This window comes from Haliotis rubra, unplaced genomic scaffold (assembly GCF_003918875.1).
Source record: "Haliotis rubra isolate DU_JTF1 unplaced genomic scaffold, ASM391887v1 Scf124, whole genome shotgun sequence".
In the NCBI taxonomy this organism is placed as follows: Eukaryota; Metazoa; Mollusca; class Gastropoda; order Lepetellida; family Haliotidae; genus Haliotis; species Haliotis rubra.
In genome coordinates this window covers 1227755-1245533 of record NW_025765159.1, presented here as the reverse complement: position 1 = coordinate 1245533, position 17779 = coordinate 1227755, and the positions used below count along the sequence as shown (strand labels likewise).

General features: G+C 40.7%; 1 protein-coding gene across 1 annotated transcript in view; it reads left to right on the top strand.

Moving 5' to 3' along the window:
- Positions 1-17779, top strand: part of LOC124266209 (nucleoside diphosphate-linked moiety X motif 6-like) — a 45956-nt gene that overhangs the window by 8597 nt on the left and 19580 nt on the right. The window contains exon 6 of the mRNA XM_046701017.1: positions 2625-2672. Coding sequence (XP_046556973.1) covers positions 2625-2672 — 48 coding nt within the window. The remainder of the gene's footprint in view (positions 1-2624; positions 2673-17779) is intronic.

The window sequence follows — 17779 nt, the reverse complement described above, 5'->3', positions numbered from 1 at the left end:
TCAGCTAACTCCATATTGATAGCCTATTTATCTTAATCTATCATACTGTCACCCTTAATTTGCTACACCCATTAATTAAAAAAATGATCTGTTTAGCAATGAAATTGTTTCATGTCTGTGATAAACTAGTAACAGATGTTACATGTCTTGAACAGAAACAAGACTTATTATTCAGAAAACCTACATAGATTTGTTAACTATATATAGTACGAGCAGGGAGTGCCAAACGTATACACAATAATGAAGTATATATTTACTGAGGTCAAACAGTTGTTTAACAGGTTGTGAAGTATTTCCAGTGAGAAAACATTTTTTATGAAAGCAATATTTGAGATTGTTAGAGAATTTATAGTGTCCACATAGTGACATAGACTACTGTTTTTATGTAAAATATGTAGTGAAATGTGCACAATGATCTTTGAAAGCACCAGATAAATGTTCACCTCGTACAGCAAATATATGTATTTGGACCACTGATAGTCTGTCTCACAGTCCCGTAACCACATTATTTTCCTTACTGCCTACACTAACGCTTAGTCCCTGAATATATATAATTTTGATTGTAACAAATAAACCCATTTAAATTGAAAAGGGGCCCCGGGGAGATCAGCAGGGAGGGCTGGGCTGTAGGGAAAATAGTATGTTTCAGGGGCTGTGAGACATCCTACTTACTGCCTTGCCATCCCTGCAATGCTAAAGCTTTAAATGACGCAAGTCTAGATTTTTCAGGTTCTGAATCTCACATCTCACTGGAGCTCCTTTTCAATATAAATGGGTTTATTTGTTACTATCAAAATTATATATATTCAGAGACTATGCGTTAGTCTAGACCACTGAGAATCCTTGCATCACCTTTCACAGAATAGCGACCAACTGAGTGAATGATAGCAATGGTCCCTTGATGAAAGTGACAAGATGAATACAATAAACTAGCCAGCTTCATGATAAGACTAATACAGTGAGATTTATGGACAGATGATTCCTTCATAATAAAGATACAGTGCTAACAATATGGTTACATTAGTCAGAAAGCCGTCTTTGTTTGGTTGAAACTTTCTCCAATGTTGCAGTCGTAGGAGTGGAGAGAGTGATATGTGTGATAATAACCCAGTTTGAGGGAGACCATGTCGAAGCTAAGATCCTCAGACCCTTCAGTTGAAGGATGAGCTTCTGGCCAGACAGATAAAGTGTGACTGTATTGGAAATAAACAATGTAATCTTCAGGGCCTGTCTGTTGTGGGAAGACTAAAGATTGTAATATATGTCTGTACATTTCACACGTTTTTGATCCAGTGTCATGTACTAGGCTTTATGAAACATGTCTATCTCAATTACGCTGTTCTAAGTGCTTGTTTCCATGTACTCTAAGATACCCACAGTGACAGTCTGACATGTAATTGCCATTCTATATTGTCACCTACGCAGGAATGTGTGCATACCTACCTTTGTACTTACTTGATACAGGCCAACATCAAAGGAATATTACACCTACAAACATATATACTTAAGTTAATCTCAAATGTAATATTCTTTTTACCCTGTCCATTTCCTAGGAGTAGTAGTTATGCTGCTAATGTAATAATCAATGGCAATTGTGTTTCTTTTATAAAGCTTTACCTTTTCTTGTCTGGGGGATAACTATGTTATTGGCATGAAGGTAATACTGTACAAGACTTATCACCTAGCGGAGGGGTGGAGAGATTCGAGGGGGCAGACAAACATTGATAACACTGGTGTTGTTGTCAGGCTGCAAGGGGCATGTGTGACCTGTTGGTGTATGTCACTGTATCTCATGCAGGAGAGTTTGATTCCCCAGCTGATTCATACATAGGTTCTGGGTTTCAACAATGTCTACAAAGTGCTTCACTTTAGGAGTGCGATGGGGTAGCCTAGTGGTTAAACCGTACGCTTGTCATGCCGAAGATCCAGGTTCGATTCCCCACTCGGGCACAATGTGTGAAGCCCATTCTGGTGTTCCCCACCGTGATATTGCTGGAATATTGCTAAAAGCAGCGCAAAAATAAACTCACTCACATTAGGGCCTTACTCCCACATTTAACAGACCCTTCATAACTAACACATTATTACTGAAATAGCTTACACCTGAAAGTGGCATTAAATTCATTCACTTACTCACCCTCTAAACCCCCTTGATAAAAGGATTGTCAACCCCAGTATTGTGTATTTATTTATTGTACATACTTGGTGTATGTTTCCCAATAGCTGAACATCTTTTGACTGGCCACTTATCAATCAACTGACTCACTCATTTTCCCATAAATTCAACAGCTGACCCAAAGATCCCAGACCAGCTCACCCGCTCAACCACTTGCTCACCACTTACCCACTTACTCACCCTATCTCTCAACTGCTCATCACCACACATACCGCTCACCCTACAATCCATTCAGTCACTCAACTGCTCCACCAATACTCTCTCATGAACCCATTCTCTTACCAACCCACACAACCGCAGACCAAAAACCCTTGCCCACCCATCCACTCACTCACTCAACCACTTCCCATTATTCACTCACCAACCCACACAACCACAGACCAAAAACCCTTGCGCACCCATCCACTCACCCACTTCCCATTCACTCACTCATTGTTTTTTGTTGTAGGTGATACTGCAGTAAGAGAGGTATTTGAAGAAACCGGTGTTAAATCAGGTAACTGAATTATGTATACATATTCTTCTGAATAGGTATGAATAGATTCCTTGAGGTGCAATCCACGTCAGGCACACCCACTACAAGAAACTTTACACAGGGGGGATCATGGCCACTTACTCACTTATCAGCCATTTGAACAGTGAACATTGTCTTTGTGAATATTAACTATTTCCACAAGATCTTGTCATGAGCAGACCATGAACACACAATGCTGTTTAGGAAGTGGTCAAATGTAACATGTCATATTTGGGATTACACTTTCATAGTACAGATGCTAGTTCTTTTGTTGGGTTGAGTCCCATCTGGGATTCGAACTCACACCATCAGAGCACACCATCGCCAGCACACAAATTCAGCCATCTAACCCACTCAGCCATCACAATTGAGGCAGACCATCGTTGTTTTGTTTTATGGACAGTTTCCGAGATCCCAATTCCAAGACTCTTAAGACAAGTAAGTGTGTTAGAATTGATTCACGGTAAAACATTTATTCAAATAAAAGTTAAACAATGATACAAACGAGCAGGAAAATTTATATAACTTCAATTAACCCTACATTTTATATTAGATTTAATATATTTTGCACATGTAGGAAGATGTAGGAAGATAAGAAAATCTAGAATAATCTTTTTGAGGAATATGTCTTTAATGTATTTGGGACAATTTACACCAACAGTTGTAAAAGTATTTGACCTAACGCTTATAAATTTCCTTGAAAATGTACTGTTCCTTTGATTTAGTCAGGTTGATAAACATGTGATCTACCTGCCATTCACACATCATAGGTAGTAATGATTGTGCTAAACATGCCACGTGTTATCTTCAATTTGTTATGAGAAACCTACTTATACCTGAAGGATATTTACAAAACAAACTTTACAGGATAATTAGTTTTGTCACATTGTAATACTCGCACATCATCAGAGTCAGAGAGACATCACCCAGGAGAAGTACCACCAACTGCCACACCTCAATGAGATAACCTCTGTCAGACACTGACACCTCTGCTTCAAGCTTGTCACCTCAAGAAGCATTGAACTATCATTGGCTCTCTACAATAGGTTGTGTGGGGAAGGAGCTGGGCTTTGGCAGCCATGCTTTCCAAATATCTCATTATGATCCGAATGCGAATGTAACGGAGCAACAAGGTGATGTTGACAGCAATGCTGGTGATGACGGCACTATGGGCTAATGACTATGACCCAAATTTTGTTACCTTTATGATGTTGACACAATGCATGATGGCATGACCATGGTTCCAATGGTGATGTTACAAACAATTCTGATTGTGATATTATGACAGTACTGATAGTGCCTGGTGTTGTGACATTACTGTTGGAGACATGTGTTGTGACATTACTGTTGGAGACACCTGTTGTGACATTACTGATGGAGACACCTGTTGTGACATTACTGTTGGAGACACCTGTTGTGACATTACTGTTGGAGACACCTGTTGTGACATTACTGTTGGAGACACCTGTTGAGACACCTGTTGTGACATTACTGTTGGAGACACCTGTTGTGACATTACTGTTGGAGACACCTGTTGTGACATTACTGTTGGAGACACCTGTTGTGACATTACTGTTGGAGACACCTGTTGTGACATTACTGTTGGAGACACCTGTTGTGACATTACTGTTGGAGACACCTGTTGTGACATTACTGTTGGAGACACCTGTTGTGACATTACTGTTGTTGCTGTGACACCTGTTGTTGTGACATTACTGTTGGAGACACCTGTTGTGACATTACTGTTGGAGACGTTGTTGACATTACTGTGACATTACATTGTTGGAGACACCTGTTGTGACATTATTGACACTGTTGTGACATTACTGATGATGACACCTGTTGTGACATTACTGTTGGAGACACCTGCTGTGATGCTGAAGACACCTGTTGTGACATTACTGTTGGAGACACCTGTTGTGATGGACACCTGTTGTGACATTACTGATGATGACACCTGTTGTGACATTACTGATGATGACACCTGTTGTGACATTACTGATGATGACACTGTTGTGACATTACTGATGACACCTGTTGTGACACCTGTTGTGACATTACTGATGATGACACCTGTTGTGACATTACTGATGATGACACCTGTTGTGACATTACTGATGACACCTGTTGTGACATTACTGATGATGACACCTGTTGTGACATTACTGATGATGACTGACACCTGTTGTGACCTGTTGTGACACCTGTTTACTGATTGATGACACCACCTGTTGTGACATTACTGACACCTGTTGTGACATTACTGTTGACACCTGTTGTGACATTACTGATGATTGTGACACCTGTTGTGACACCTGTTGTGACATTACTGATGACACCTGTTGTGACATTACTGATGATGACACCTGTTGTGACATTACTGATGATGACACCTGTTGTGACATTACTGATGACACCTGTTGTGACATTACTGATGATGACACCTGTTGTGACATTACTGATGACACCTGTTGTGACATTACTGATGACACCTGTGACATTACTGATGATGACACCTGTTGTGACATTACTGATGATGACACCTGTTGTGACATTACTGATGACACCTGTTGTTACATTACTGATGATGACACCTGTTGTGACATTACTGATGATGACACCTGTTGTGACATTACTGATGATGACACCTGTTGTGACATTACTGATGATGACACCTATTGTGACATTACTGATGATGACACCTGTTGTGACATTACTGATGACACCTGTTGTGACATAATGATGATGACACCTGTTGTGACATTACTGATGACACCTGTTGTGACATTACTGATGATGACACCTGTTGTGACATTACTGATGATGACACCTGTTGTGACATTACTGATGATGACACATGTGACATTACTGATGACACCTGTTGTGACATAATGATGATGACACCTGTTGTGAAATTACTGATGACACATGTAACATTACTGACGACATCTGTTGTGACATTACTGATGACATCTTTTGTGATATTATTGATGACACCTGTTGACACAACTGATATTGACACCTGTTATGACATTACTGATGATGACACCATTTATGACATTACCAATAATAACACCTGTTGTAACATTACTGATGACACTTGTGATATTACTGATAATGACACTTTTTTGGCATTACTATTAATGTTACCTGGTGTGATGTTACTGATAATGACACCTTTTATGACATTACCAATGTCCCCTGTTCACGTAACTGTTGTTACACAACTGACAGGGTAGCCTGGTGGTTAAAGGGTCGGCTCGTCACGCCGAAGGCCCAGGTTTGAATCCCCACATGGGTACAATGTGTGAAGCATATTTCTGGTGTCCCCCGCAGTGATATTGCTGGAATATTGCTAAAAGCGGCGTAAAACCACACTCACTCACTCATAGTATTGTCGCCACACTACCATATCAGTGTGGTGGTGCGAGGGAGATTTACTGTACATATATCTTAATAGGTCCTAATGCTTCGGTCGGAGAAAAATGGGTTAGAATTGATCTTTAGTAGTCCATGCTTGTCGTAACAGGCGACTTACGGGACCGGGTGGTCAGACTCGCCGACTTGATTGACACATGTCATCATATCCCAATTGCGTAGATCGATGCTCGTGCTGTTGATCACTGGATTGTCTGGTCCAGACTCGATTGTTTACAGACCGCCGCCATATAATTGGAATATTGCTGAGTGCGGCGTTAAACAACAATCAACCAACCACCCAAACCAATGCTTCGCTTGAAAACACAATGTACTTTTCTGTCATGAGTCTTTATCAAACAAAGGGTACAGAAATATGCGCAGTAGTGTATCTTTCACCTTCACGCCACACAACCCCATTTACTTGGTCACACGGTTTGACATTACGTGTGGTCTATTATGGTCTCCAGATATCACGTGGGTGCGCCGTCAAAACGTGTGCTAGTTTTTCTGCGAGCATAATTTACAACAACTTACGATAAGAAAAGTCAATATACCAAGGACAAGATAGGTCAACCTGCGGACTTACACAGCCTACTGTTATCGTCTAACAGGAACTAACCCACCTTACGAAACGTTTGGAAGTTACAGGGGAGATAACTCCCATTTAGGATATAATATTCAGCAACTACTTGTCGGAGACAGTGCAACGTTCGTCCTTGGGCTCGGTCCATTCATATATACACTTCATTCATTCCCTCACTTCAATGTTTATTTTACCTACATAATGTTCTGACCTAGTCGCATTATTAAAGACACAAAGATTCAAAGGTGTTTTCTTGCGTGCTCACAATACATTTCTTCTATGGCCAAAATGGAAAGATTTAAGACATCCAAGCCAATGATATCCTCCTAAACTATATCAAGCGATTATATGTGTGTAGAGGTGTATTTAACGAGTGTGGAATATTTTATTTTTACTGAAGGGATTATGAGTCTGCCTAAATCACATTATGTTTGCCATAAAATGTCGGAATTTGTTTGCCAAGCACGTGTCTCCCGAGGTCTTTTCAATGAACAATACTGTAAGCCGTAGTGTGCCTATCAACGCATTGACGCTCCCATACTCGTATTGCGCATAAGCCGACAAGTTGAGCCGATCGGAGGCTCCGAAGTTCAATATCGGCGATCATGTGATCGATCATTCATACTAACTCAGAGTAATGTATACTTTATCAAATTCCAAATTCGATCCTTCTAAATAGTTTGTATACCTAGAGGGGAAAGGATATAGTTTCATGGTGGATTGTCCAGCCATTCCCTCAGCTTTTGGTTGCTGAAATACAGAAAACCTAAAAATATCTCTTTGGTATTTTCGTTGGAGGATCTTAAATCTGCAAACACAAATGAATGTTTGTAAATTGATTGTAAACCTGGATTGAGACCCTTCTTTGGATTATGAATGTTTCTCAGATTGGGTCTGTGACAGTGACAAGTGCATGGTGTTTCACGTTCCACAAACAGAACGGATTTAGTGTTCCAGATACCTTCCAACTGTTATACAGAAAATCATTTCAGTATCTCACAGGTCGGGACGACAGTTGCACTAGCAGCGGTAGCTTAAAATAAAGGATCCAACTCATCAGATTTTGCATGTGTGACCTTGTGGGGAGATGCATAGTTGCCTGGGTTTATTTCGTTCAGGTTTGGTGTAAGGTCGGGGTTCGAAACTCCGACCGTGATATTCGATTGTGACCGACCCTCACCCTTCTCGTCGTGTACCAGCTTTGTGACCCGTAGCTTTTTCGAGACCCTCGCAGACATTCATATAGCATAATCCAGCTGATCATCACAAACAAGCAGTTATGTGCGGTTGGGACACGTCACAAACAAGTAATAATGTGGGACATGTGTCAGGGTTCCCATGTCAACAACTGGTACCATTTCCTAGCTTACCCTGTGACTGTATCTTTGTCACCAATTTGCTTGTGAAGTGCATCCTACTATAAAACTTGCACATTTTACAGTATTGTGATTTTTACGTCGACCTTTTTAAAAACCGATACCTGTTTCAGGAATATGTCGGGATATCTCCATTAACAAAATACGTGTGATCAGCGCCCCGATCCACAAATGTTCGTAACGTTACGACCTGTCGTAACTCTATAGTTTATCATGGACTTATGAATGTCGTACGAACGCTTTGTGGATCGGTACGCTGATCACACGTATTTTGTTAATGGAGATATCCCGAGGGCCCGATCCTCAAAACGTTCGTAGCACTATGCCATTCCTAAGCCAATGATAAAGTACGATAGATCGTAACGTTACGAACGCTTTGTGGATCGGGACCCAGACCTTTAAGTTACGGTTTAATCAGAGCAGGAAGGTTTCGTAGAGCAATGCATTATTCCTTGTTCTTCACAACCATATTCTTCGGAATATGTCGGTATGGGAATATCATTTGATCACTTAAACTGGTCAGCAGGCGGACCCATAGCATACAGGGCTGGCAGTGGGTGGGCTTGTGGTTATTGCGTTCGCTCAGCGCTTCGAAAATCCCGATTCGAATGAGTTAAGTTCAACCTGGTTGACCTACATATTTGCTGGTTACCCTAGCTTGGATTTAGTTGTGGACATTTTATATGATTACAACACATTATTTTGGCCTGTAGATGTGGTCATGTTGGAAATGAAGTGGCTTTCATACATGGAAAGAATAATTGGCATATTTAGTCTGTATAGTTATGTTTTAGAGCGCAGTTCAAAATATGATACCTGTGGATCTATTATATAGTTGCTTGAACTCGAAACATTCTGGCGGAAGGTTGTATATTGCTAATTGCTTAAAAATATGTAATGAATATAGAATTCTGAGCAATAAAGCACGCATTAAAACGATATCTCATTCAGACACCGTACACAGACGAGGCCTTCTTTTATACCCGAACGTGAAGCAGGAGGACAACAAGTACCATCTTTTAGTTTCGTCTCTTGGAATGACGCAGCCGGGGATCGAACCACAGATACTCCGCTGTCCGGGTAGACACTCTAGCCACTAAACCATTTAGGTGGACCTCCGGACATAGTCATGGACACCATGGTTACCTGACAGGCGAGCGTAGACCAGAGGTCGGAGGTCTAACGCGCCACGAAATCATGCTATATTCGACTTTGATTCCCAACAGATGCTTGGAGCGCTGTCCATAGTCATGTTGCAGGGATATTGATATCGAGTCAGCGAACGTCCATTCTGACTCACTGTATTCGATGCACGAGTTCGATTCCCCACATGGGTAAAATGTGTGAAGCCCATTTCAGGTGCCCCGCCATGATATTGCTGGAATATTGCGAAAAACGGCCTAAAACTATTCTCACTGCATCTTTCTCGATTCAATTGTAATGATTTGATGTCACGCCGCTAATTTCAGTAATAATCTGACCTTAGAATGAACCTTCAGTAACCCATGCTTGTCGTAAGAGGCGACTAACGGGATCGGGTGGTCAGGCTCGCTGGCTTGGTTGACACGTCATCGGTTCCCAATTGCGCAGATCGATTCTTATGCTGGATTGTCTGGTCCAGACTCGATTATTTACAGACCGCCTCCATATAGCTGGAATATTGCTGAGTGCGGTGTAAAACTAAACTCACTCACTCACTCAGTAGTAATCTGATGGTAATCTTACTGGATAATTAATTTTCTTTAGAAAAAGAGAATAGGCTGTATGGTTTCAAACAATTCCTCAGTTAAAGGGCGTTTAGTATTCTGACGTCGATGAGTGCAGGCCACTGGGTACGCTGGTCTCCCGAAGTAGATGACCACAGAACAAAAGATGCGTTGCGGTCGGTCCACAACCTATGGTATAGATTCTACACGTCGATGACATGTACGATTGTCAAACTGTCAATCACTCCACAAGTAGGTCGAGGTCACAATGGCAGGTGCGCGGTTATGCATATGTCATGTCACATGTACCAAAGAGGGGTATTTAGTTATGTCACAGTACACTGGTTAACGTGACATGTAAATCTCATGTCCTGATTAAGGTCCAGTTCCAGTGTTAAACGCTGGATTGTGAAACACAAAATGTGCCTTTTTTTAGCCCTAGTTTGAATTAACTGTCTTTAAAGTTACAGTCTTCTTTATGACAGTTCAAACATAGCCTATGATGAATGCGATCCTTCCGAAATGTATTCTTGAACGATTTATCATGTAAAAGCACGATGATGTCCCCAAGCAAGCAAATCTTACAGCGGGGTGATCCAGACTCAAACGATGTAAGTACACTGTTTATTGTCGCATCACAAAACAATATTAAAACCAACAAATACTTTATTAGCCCAGACGGTTTGTTTCTCACAGACTTGCACATTTAAGGTAAACGGAATGTTGATACACGGCTACGACAACAAAAAGTTCAAAGCATAAAAAGCAGTATTTGTTGTTGGTAACAGTTCCTTCTCTCGCAAACCCAAGGAAAGACGGGAAACAGAACCACGACCCAACGTAAAGTCTCCTCAGAGATTACCAGCTACAATGCTTGATCAATCCGTTTTGCCAAGGTCAGAGAAAAAACGCTTCTATTTTTCTTTCAAAACACTGTTGACTTTGAAAATCAACTACAATGAAGCCCTAAACACCTGCCTAAAGGCGTCCCCTTTGATGTGTAATCAATGTGTTTGTGGCAAGGTGTGCCGACCTGGAAGCTGCCCGCTCAGTGTTGCTAGAAAGGGCCCCTCCCTGCTTTGTTAAAGTAGCCCAACAGCGTAATCTAGCAAACCGTTTGCTTAATACAACCAAATTAGCCCAATCCTTCTGCAAATTTGTTTCATTTGAGCGTCAAGGGTTGATCCTGTTCTTGCGGTCTGAGGCTGCCCAGTCGTCTTCCCATTGAGCACATGTGCTTCATTTGCTATCAAATATTGCAACATTTACCCTCCGTCTCTTTCATCTTTATGATCATGGAGGCAGTGCAAATTAGTCTTAACGATCCCGAGGAGTCTGTCCGGTAATTCTACACCGTCAGAGCAGGAAAGATTGTTATAGAAAATATGATTACAAAATGTATCAGGCCGTTTTGAAAAGTACACAGTTCAAGTCAACATGAAGGGACGTTGACTTAAGCGGACCAGTTTGACAATTCAAAGGTTCTGTATTCTCATTTTCTATCGAGTTAACGTTGTAGATACATACAGACATACAGAACATATGCATAAGGTAATAGTACATGTAATAAAAAAAATAACATATCTCATCTAGATATATTCATTTGATATTATCAACAGAATAATGTCTTTCGCAAACACCTCTATCATCAGTGATTACCTGAATTCCATTCATACAATTTTCACGGGTATTTTTACGACATTGGTATCTGTTGATGTTCTATATTTTTCAGGATACATTTTAAATTATATTAAAGTATGTATTACTTCTATTATTTCACTTAACAGCACCACGCATTTCAGAATATGCTTCTGACATTTATATAAGTGGACAGCACATAGACATTTTTCCGGTATGCAGATACACACGTGACACCCTACAATCCGGCCATTTACCTTGCAGTATTTAGGTCTAGGTGTGTGAATGAATAATACAGGTACGTGCTAGAATGTAATTGATAATCCATGGGAGGCAGCGACCTTGCAGTTGTACCTACCTTTCGTTCATAACTATCACAGAAGTCACAAACAACCCTGTGACTTAATGGGCCAAGATATGCTGTATAGGCGAGTCTGATACACAATACCTGTGAGGTTGAAATTTTGCATTCAGTTGTGTTAATTTTTCTATAATGGCCACAACGGTCGTCATATCTGAAATCACAATTGGAACGATTTATTGACCCTTTATTTCGTCTGAATAGTCGCCTCTTTGGATTTTGTAATTTTCCGTTAAGGAACACATTAACATAGCTAGGAACAATATGAGCTTCTGTTTACAACACCCCCCTGCAAGGGTCTGAAAATAAAATTCAAAACAACATGAATTCTCCGTGTCTAGTCATTGAGAATGCATTGTTAAATACTTGCACACCCCAACAAGGAACAGTATTTACATTATTAAACGATTTGACAAAAGCATATTCAGAAGGCACATATTTCAAATGGATATGCGTTGACGGTTCTTTGAATGAAAACCACTGAATCATACTCATTCAGGTGAGCTACTATTTCTCAATGAATCAGTACACGGATCTACACAAAATGTATCTATGTTACCTGTGATAATAGGCATATATAAGCATTGTGAACATTATATTTTTTTATCGGCGTTCCTTCTGTTAAAGAAAAATCCTATGGCAGTTATTCTGAGTGAAGGCAGAGCTGGGCTTGGGATCAGGTCCTGGACGCCGTGCTTTCATAAGTCATCTTCTTTCCCGGAAAATGCCATTGTCCGTCCGTTATGAATGATTGTATTGACACGTACTTTATCGAGAGGTACGTCTCATTTACGACTCACCTGAAAGGTATAAGAACACTACCACATGTGCCGTATCACTATAACGCTAGAAATGTAATATGTTTTGTATTTGAACCCTGTTATGATACCTTTAGAACCCAATAAATAATTTAGACGAACATTGAGGATGTCTTGTACGGTACTTCCCTGCCGAAGGCTGCTATAACCGCCTAAGTCAATACATTAAACGCGTGGTAAAGATTCCGCACTTAAAAATCGGCAGGTAACGGGTGCTGAACTGTTTCTGTGATATATGGAGGTCAAAAAGATATGTGGCCGTGTTGTGTCACGTATATTGTCACGGTATACACCGATAGTTGCCTTGTCCAATTCAGTTCAGTCGAATTTGTAAAGGGACTTGACAGGAATATTATTTACTGGTATAGTTGAAGATCCGGCGAGGGGTACACAAAGAAAGTCTGTCTCCTGTGGTAGGTAAAATCTGGCTTTGTCAGCGAACAGCTGATCTCTACACGTGTCAAGAAGACTATAAAATCCCTTGGACTGCTTGGTAGTGCTTAAGTGTTGTATGCTAACGTTAACAAGTCCGTAGATCATGATATAGATGCGTCTTTGTTCGACGTGATCGCTGCCTGGTAGACACGGGCACTGCGCCAGATCGGTTAACAAATACCTACCTTATTGAGTATTATGACATTCTTCACAAGATGCGTTTGAATCAACTATATAATTTCATATAGGTTGAAGAAAAATAACTGCAAGGAGACACGACCTCTCGAGATGTTTCACCGTTACCCTGTATATAAGTTCTAACAAAGATTGAGATTAAGATTTGTAATAAATGTTATGCCATTGAAGCCAGTCAAGCATGGCTTTCGTATTAATGTTGAACATTTTATAAAGGCTGATATATTTTGGAGCAATAACTTTGTTATATATGTTTTTCTCGTTACATATGATAATTATATGTTTCATGGTTCGAGTAATAGATGACAGGCGCCAGTTATGTCACATTGGGCATTTCTTTCGAAACGTATGATAATACTGAATGTCGGAATTCGGCGAAGTGCTCATAAAATTTTGTCACTGTTGTCGAAAACTTTGTGTTTAGCTAGTGTATGTGATCACTCAAAAGTGACAGGACCAGTCAAATTAAAATATATAAGTCTGAGACGAATACTGGTGATAATAACTTTATTACATAAAATCTGGTTAACATTTCAACATTAACAGGATTAAAATCTCTTTCTGAAGATTTATCGGCCCGAAAACGTCAACGACATACGCATCAACGTTGAACGCTTAATCCGGGGAGTATATCTTTTCGGACGGCTTGCACTGAGAGAAGTACATCGTTACCTTCGGCGTCGATACTTTGGTGAAGTTTGACGTCGCATGGGTAACGTTTCACCCTAAGATGACGTTGCCCGTGCATATTAATTTGGTTAAAATATTGATATTTATTCCTAACATCAGAAAACAAAATAATATCACATGTGCATATTTGTGTTGTCTTAGAAATGAAACTTGGTATGTGTAGTGATCTGTATGAACAACTATGATTATTTTTGTTCGATGGTTGTTTAAAGCCGCACTCAGCAATATTCCAGCTATATGGCGGCGGTCAGTAAATAATCGAGTCTGGACCAGCTAATCCAATGATCAACGTCATGAGCATAGATCTATGCAGTTGGGATACGATGTCATGTGTTAACCAAGTTAGCGAGCCTGACCACCTGATCCCGTTAGTCGCGTCACGGCAAGCATGGGTTACTGAAGACCAGTTCTAACCCTGATCTTGACGGGTATGAGGTACCAGTGATTTAGGTAGATCTCCAAGGTGAACATTATTTCACAATATCACGCATGGAGGAAAGCAAAAGAAATGTATGTCGTTGTTGTTCATCACGTGTCTGAAAGACTGATCAAAGGTGCGTTTGTGCAAATCAGTTTTTTAAAAATAACCAGGCATTTGTGTTAATGCTACCGGTTGGGCAGGATAGGCGTACCCTTCTTGCAAACTCTTGGTGATTTTCAGTGATCCTCTTATATTTTGTTTCACCACCATTTTACCTGATTGAATATGTTTCGTTGAATAACCAGAACTTGGGGATCTTCACTCTATGTAATGTGTAATACATGTTTGTTGAACTAAACCCACACTTCCCTTCGGTGATGGAGGGGTGGCCCAGCGGTTGAAGAGTTCGCAGGTCAGATCGAAGGTCTGGGTTCGTTTGCACAGAGGGATATAATTGTGAAGTCCTTTCGTGTGTTCCTAGCCGTGATATTGCCGGAATAAGGCTTATCACGAAATAAACCCTGGACGGAGTTTTCTTGGAATCATCATTTACATCATTTACTATGTGTAATAAATGGCTAATACACTGAAATACATCACATGTATGTAGTGGATACAATGCACATGTGTTTGACAACATTTTGACCAGACGTAGCATACTTAATGCTTTGACTTTGACATGGTGTACAGAGTGGCATTTAAACGTTGGTCTGTTGGAATAAATAAGTATAGTGACGAGGTAGCCATCAATCACCTTGTGTATGCCAACAAAGAAGTTGAACTTGAAATCAGTACGTCCAGACAGCACCTACCTATCTAGAGTTCCCGTAGGGCAACTGTCCTAAGGGTCACTGAACTGTACCAGGGCCAGCAAGCACAAAGCGAGCTCAGAGTGTCGACTATAGTAAGGGTGAGCTGACTTCGTTTTATGCATGCGGCTCCTGGATTCCCTCGATCGGTACAACTGTCTGTCCGTAGCGAACGCTCTTGTGTTGGCCTAATCAATAGTCATGTGCTTTTCAATGGTGGTGGTGGCGGATCATTGATCCTAGTAGTGTTGGGAATTGGTGTAAATCTCATAATTGATGATTGGTTCATTACAACCGATCAATCATCGAAAATAATTGGTTAGCGTCATTTATTATTTTCCTGGGTTTGACGCACAAAAATAAAGAATAAACAGTTCTCTCGGGTTTTTCATAAATTTTTCAAAATGCATTTGCAAATTTCACATCTTTAAAGGATGACTAGTGTGTTAGGAACATACATTTCCTGGAGTTAAGATAAACTTAATCATGACTTGGAACGAGCTTGTAGTGCTTATGCAAGTGACCTTGCTTGAAAGTGTACCGGCATTGAATGAGAAAACATGGGTACCCGCTAGTATCATATGCTCGACTGTTAACCTTCAGCGACTCGCAGGCAGCTTGGGTAGTATACTCCCCAGGGAGATGATAATGGAAATCGAGTACACACTGATTCAGTCACGTTGTAATGGTAAGATGGTCTTGGTACATTTGAGCAGAGATGAAAAGAAGTGTACGTTACACGCTTAGTCAAATCAGTCGTTACTTGCTCGCTCATCGCATTACACACGCATAACAATAACACATATAAAGGCGCACGCATGCACACACACTTACACACGTTCACACATTTACATGTTATAAGCACAAACAAACAGGCGATGACCATTCACCAAGGCAACTGTCTCTATTGTTGAATGATACGGGTAGTTTTCGAAAGATCGTTCAGTCATTGGCCTACTAACTGGTGCTATTGGTCTACTAACTGGTGCTATCTGCCAGTTGGGCCGATGGGGTAGCCTAGTGGTTAAAGCGTTAGCTCGTCACGACTCAAACCCGGGTTCGATTACCCACATGGATAGATTGTGTGAAGCCCATTTCTGGTGTCCCCTGCCGTGATATTGCTGATATATTGCAAAAAGCCATTCTCACTCACTCATTCACCATACTCACTCACTTTCAGCAGACTCGTGGTTGCACATAAACGTGAGCGTGAAGACAATTTTTTAAGTTGCCCATTTTGAATCAGTAGATATATACATGTTTGCACCTAAATTATGTTGAGCACTATTCAGCTAGAGGTAATATATACGTATTAATATTATCTGTTCAGAAAACCAGTAATAAACTGCAGACATATAATGAATTCTGTGTATTGAAAATGCAATTTACTGGAACAGATTTGGACTACGATGACCTGCTACGACATATACATATATCATACTGACAGAAACATATTGCAAAGTTAAGATTAAATGCTTCCATCTGAGTTAATGAATAATCTTTTAGGCCACTGTCCTGTACGTTAAGCCCTGTAAATATTCGTTTTTGAGGAGGAAAACCAGTAGTTATTAGCATCAGCAACGATGCATATCTTCGATGTAGGATGGTACACAACCAGACACGTCATACATTGTATCCACCAGTGATTCCACTAAGCACTATGACTTACATAAGGTACTGGAAACATGGTCTGCGACTGGTCACACTTCATGTAGCGAGAGGGACGGTGGGGTAGCCTAGTGGTTAAAGCGTTAGATCGTCACGCCGAACACCCGGGTTCGATTCCTCACACGGGTACAATGTGTGAAGCCCATTTCTGGTGTCCCCCACCGTGATATTGCTGGAATATTGCTAAAAGCAGCGTAAAACCATGCTCACTCACTCATAAACGCGAGTAATGTCTATGAAATTTATTTATTCTATATGTTTTATTTAGTTACATCTCTTTGGATTTCCGAACACCGACCGCGTTTATCGTTGCCCACATGCATGATCAAGCACTGAAGTGGGCTCTATATCCACATATTGCTCACACGCAGTGAAATAACTCCGATACTGTACAGAGCGTCCTTAAACCCAACTCACAAAGTCCAACTCACACTCCCTAACCTTCAAAATGAATGCTCTGTGACAAGGTAAGATATCACGTCCCTAAATCTGAATTAAAGGGCGTATGTCCTCTGTGATATATTGCAAGTGGTGTATGGCTGCTATACTATAGAATGCTATCAATCTCGAACTTTCGTCTACCACCCATCAAGTCACAGACAGTCAACCAGCGGAAACTGCTGTATCATCGTACATGATGGTATCAATGGGGTCGACCTGTCATTCAACATTTTCCCGTCTTACCATGTCAGTCAAAAAACACCGATATGTCACATGTCAATCAAATGTTTTGATTGACACCAGCTGTGTATGTTGGTTATCATTGTGTCGTTAGCGTTTTATACGTGCATAGTTCTGTCGGTCGCACAATACAGTCGTAATCAGGGTTAACTTCCTCTTTTGTTGAGCTTAACGTTATCTACCGGCCCGTCCACCTGGCCTACTTAATTCATTTATCAGACACGCGGCGGTGGGGTAGCCTTGTGGTTAAAGTGTTCGCTCGTCACGCCGAAATCCGGGTTCGATTCC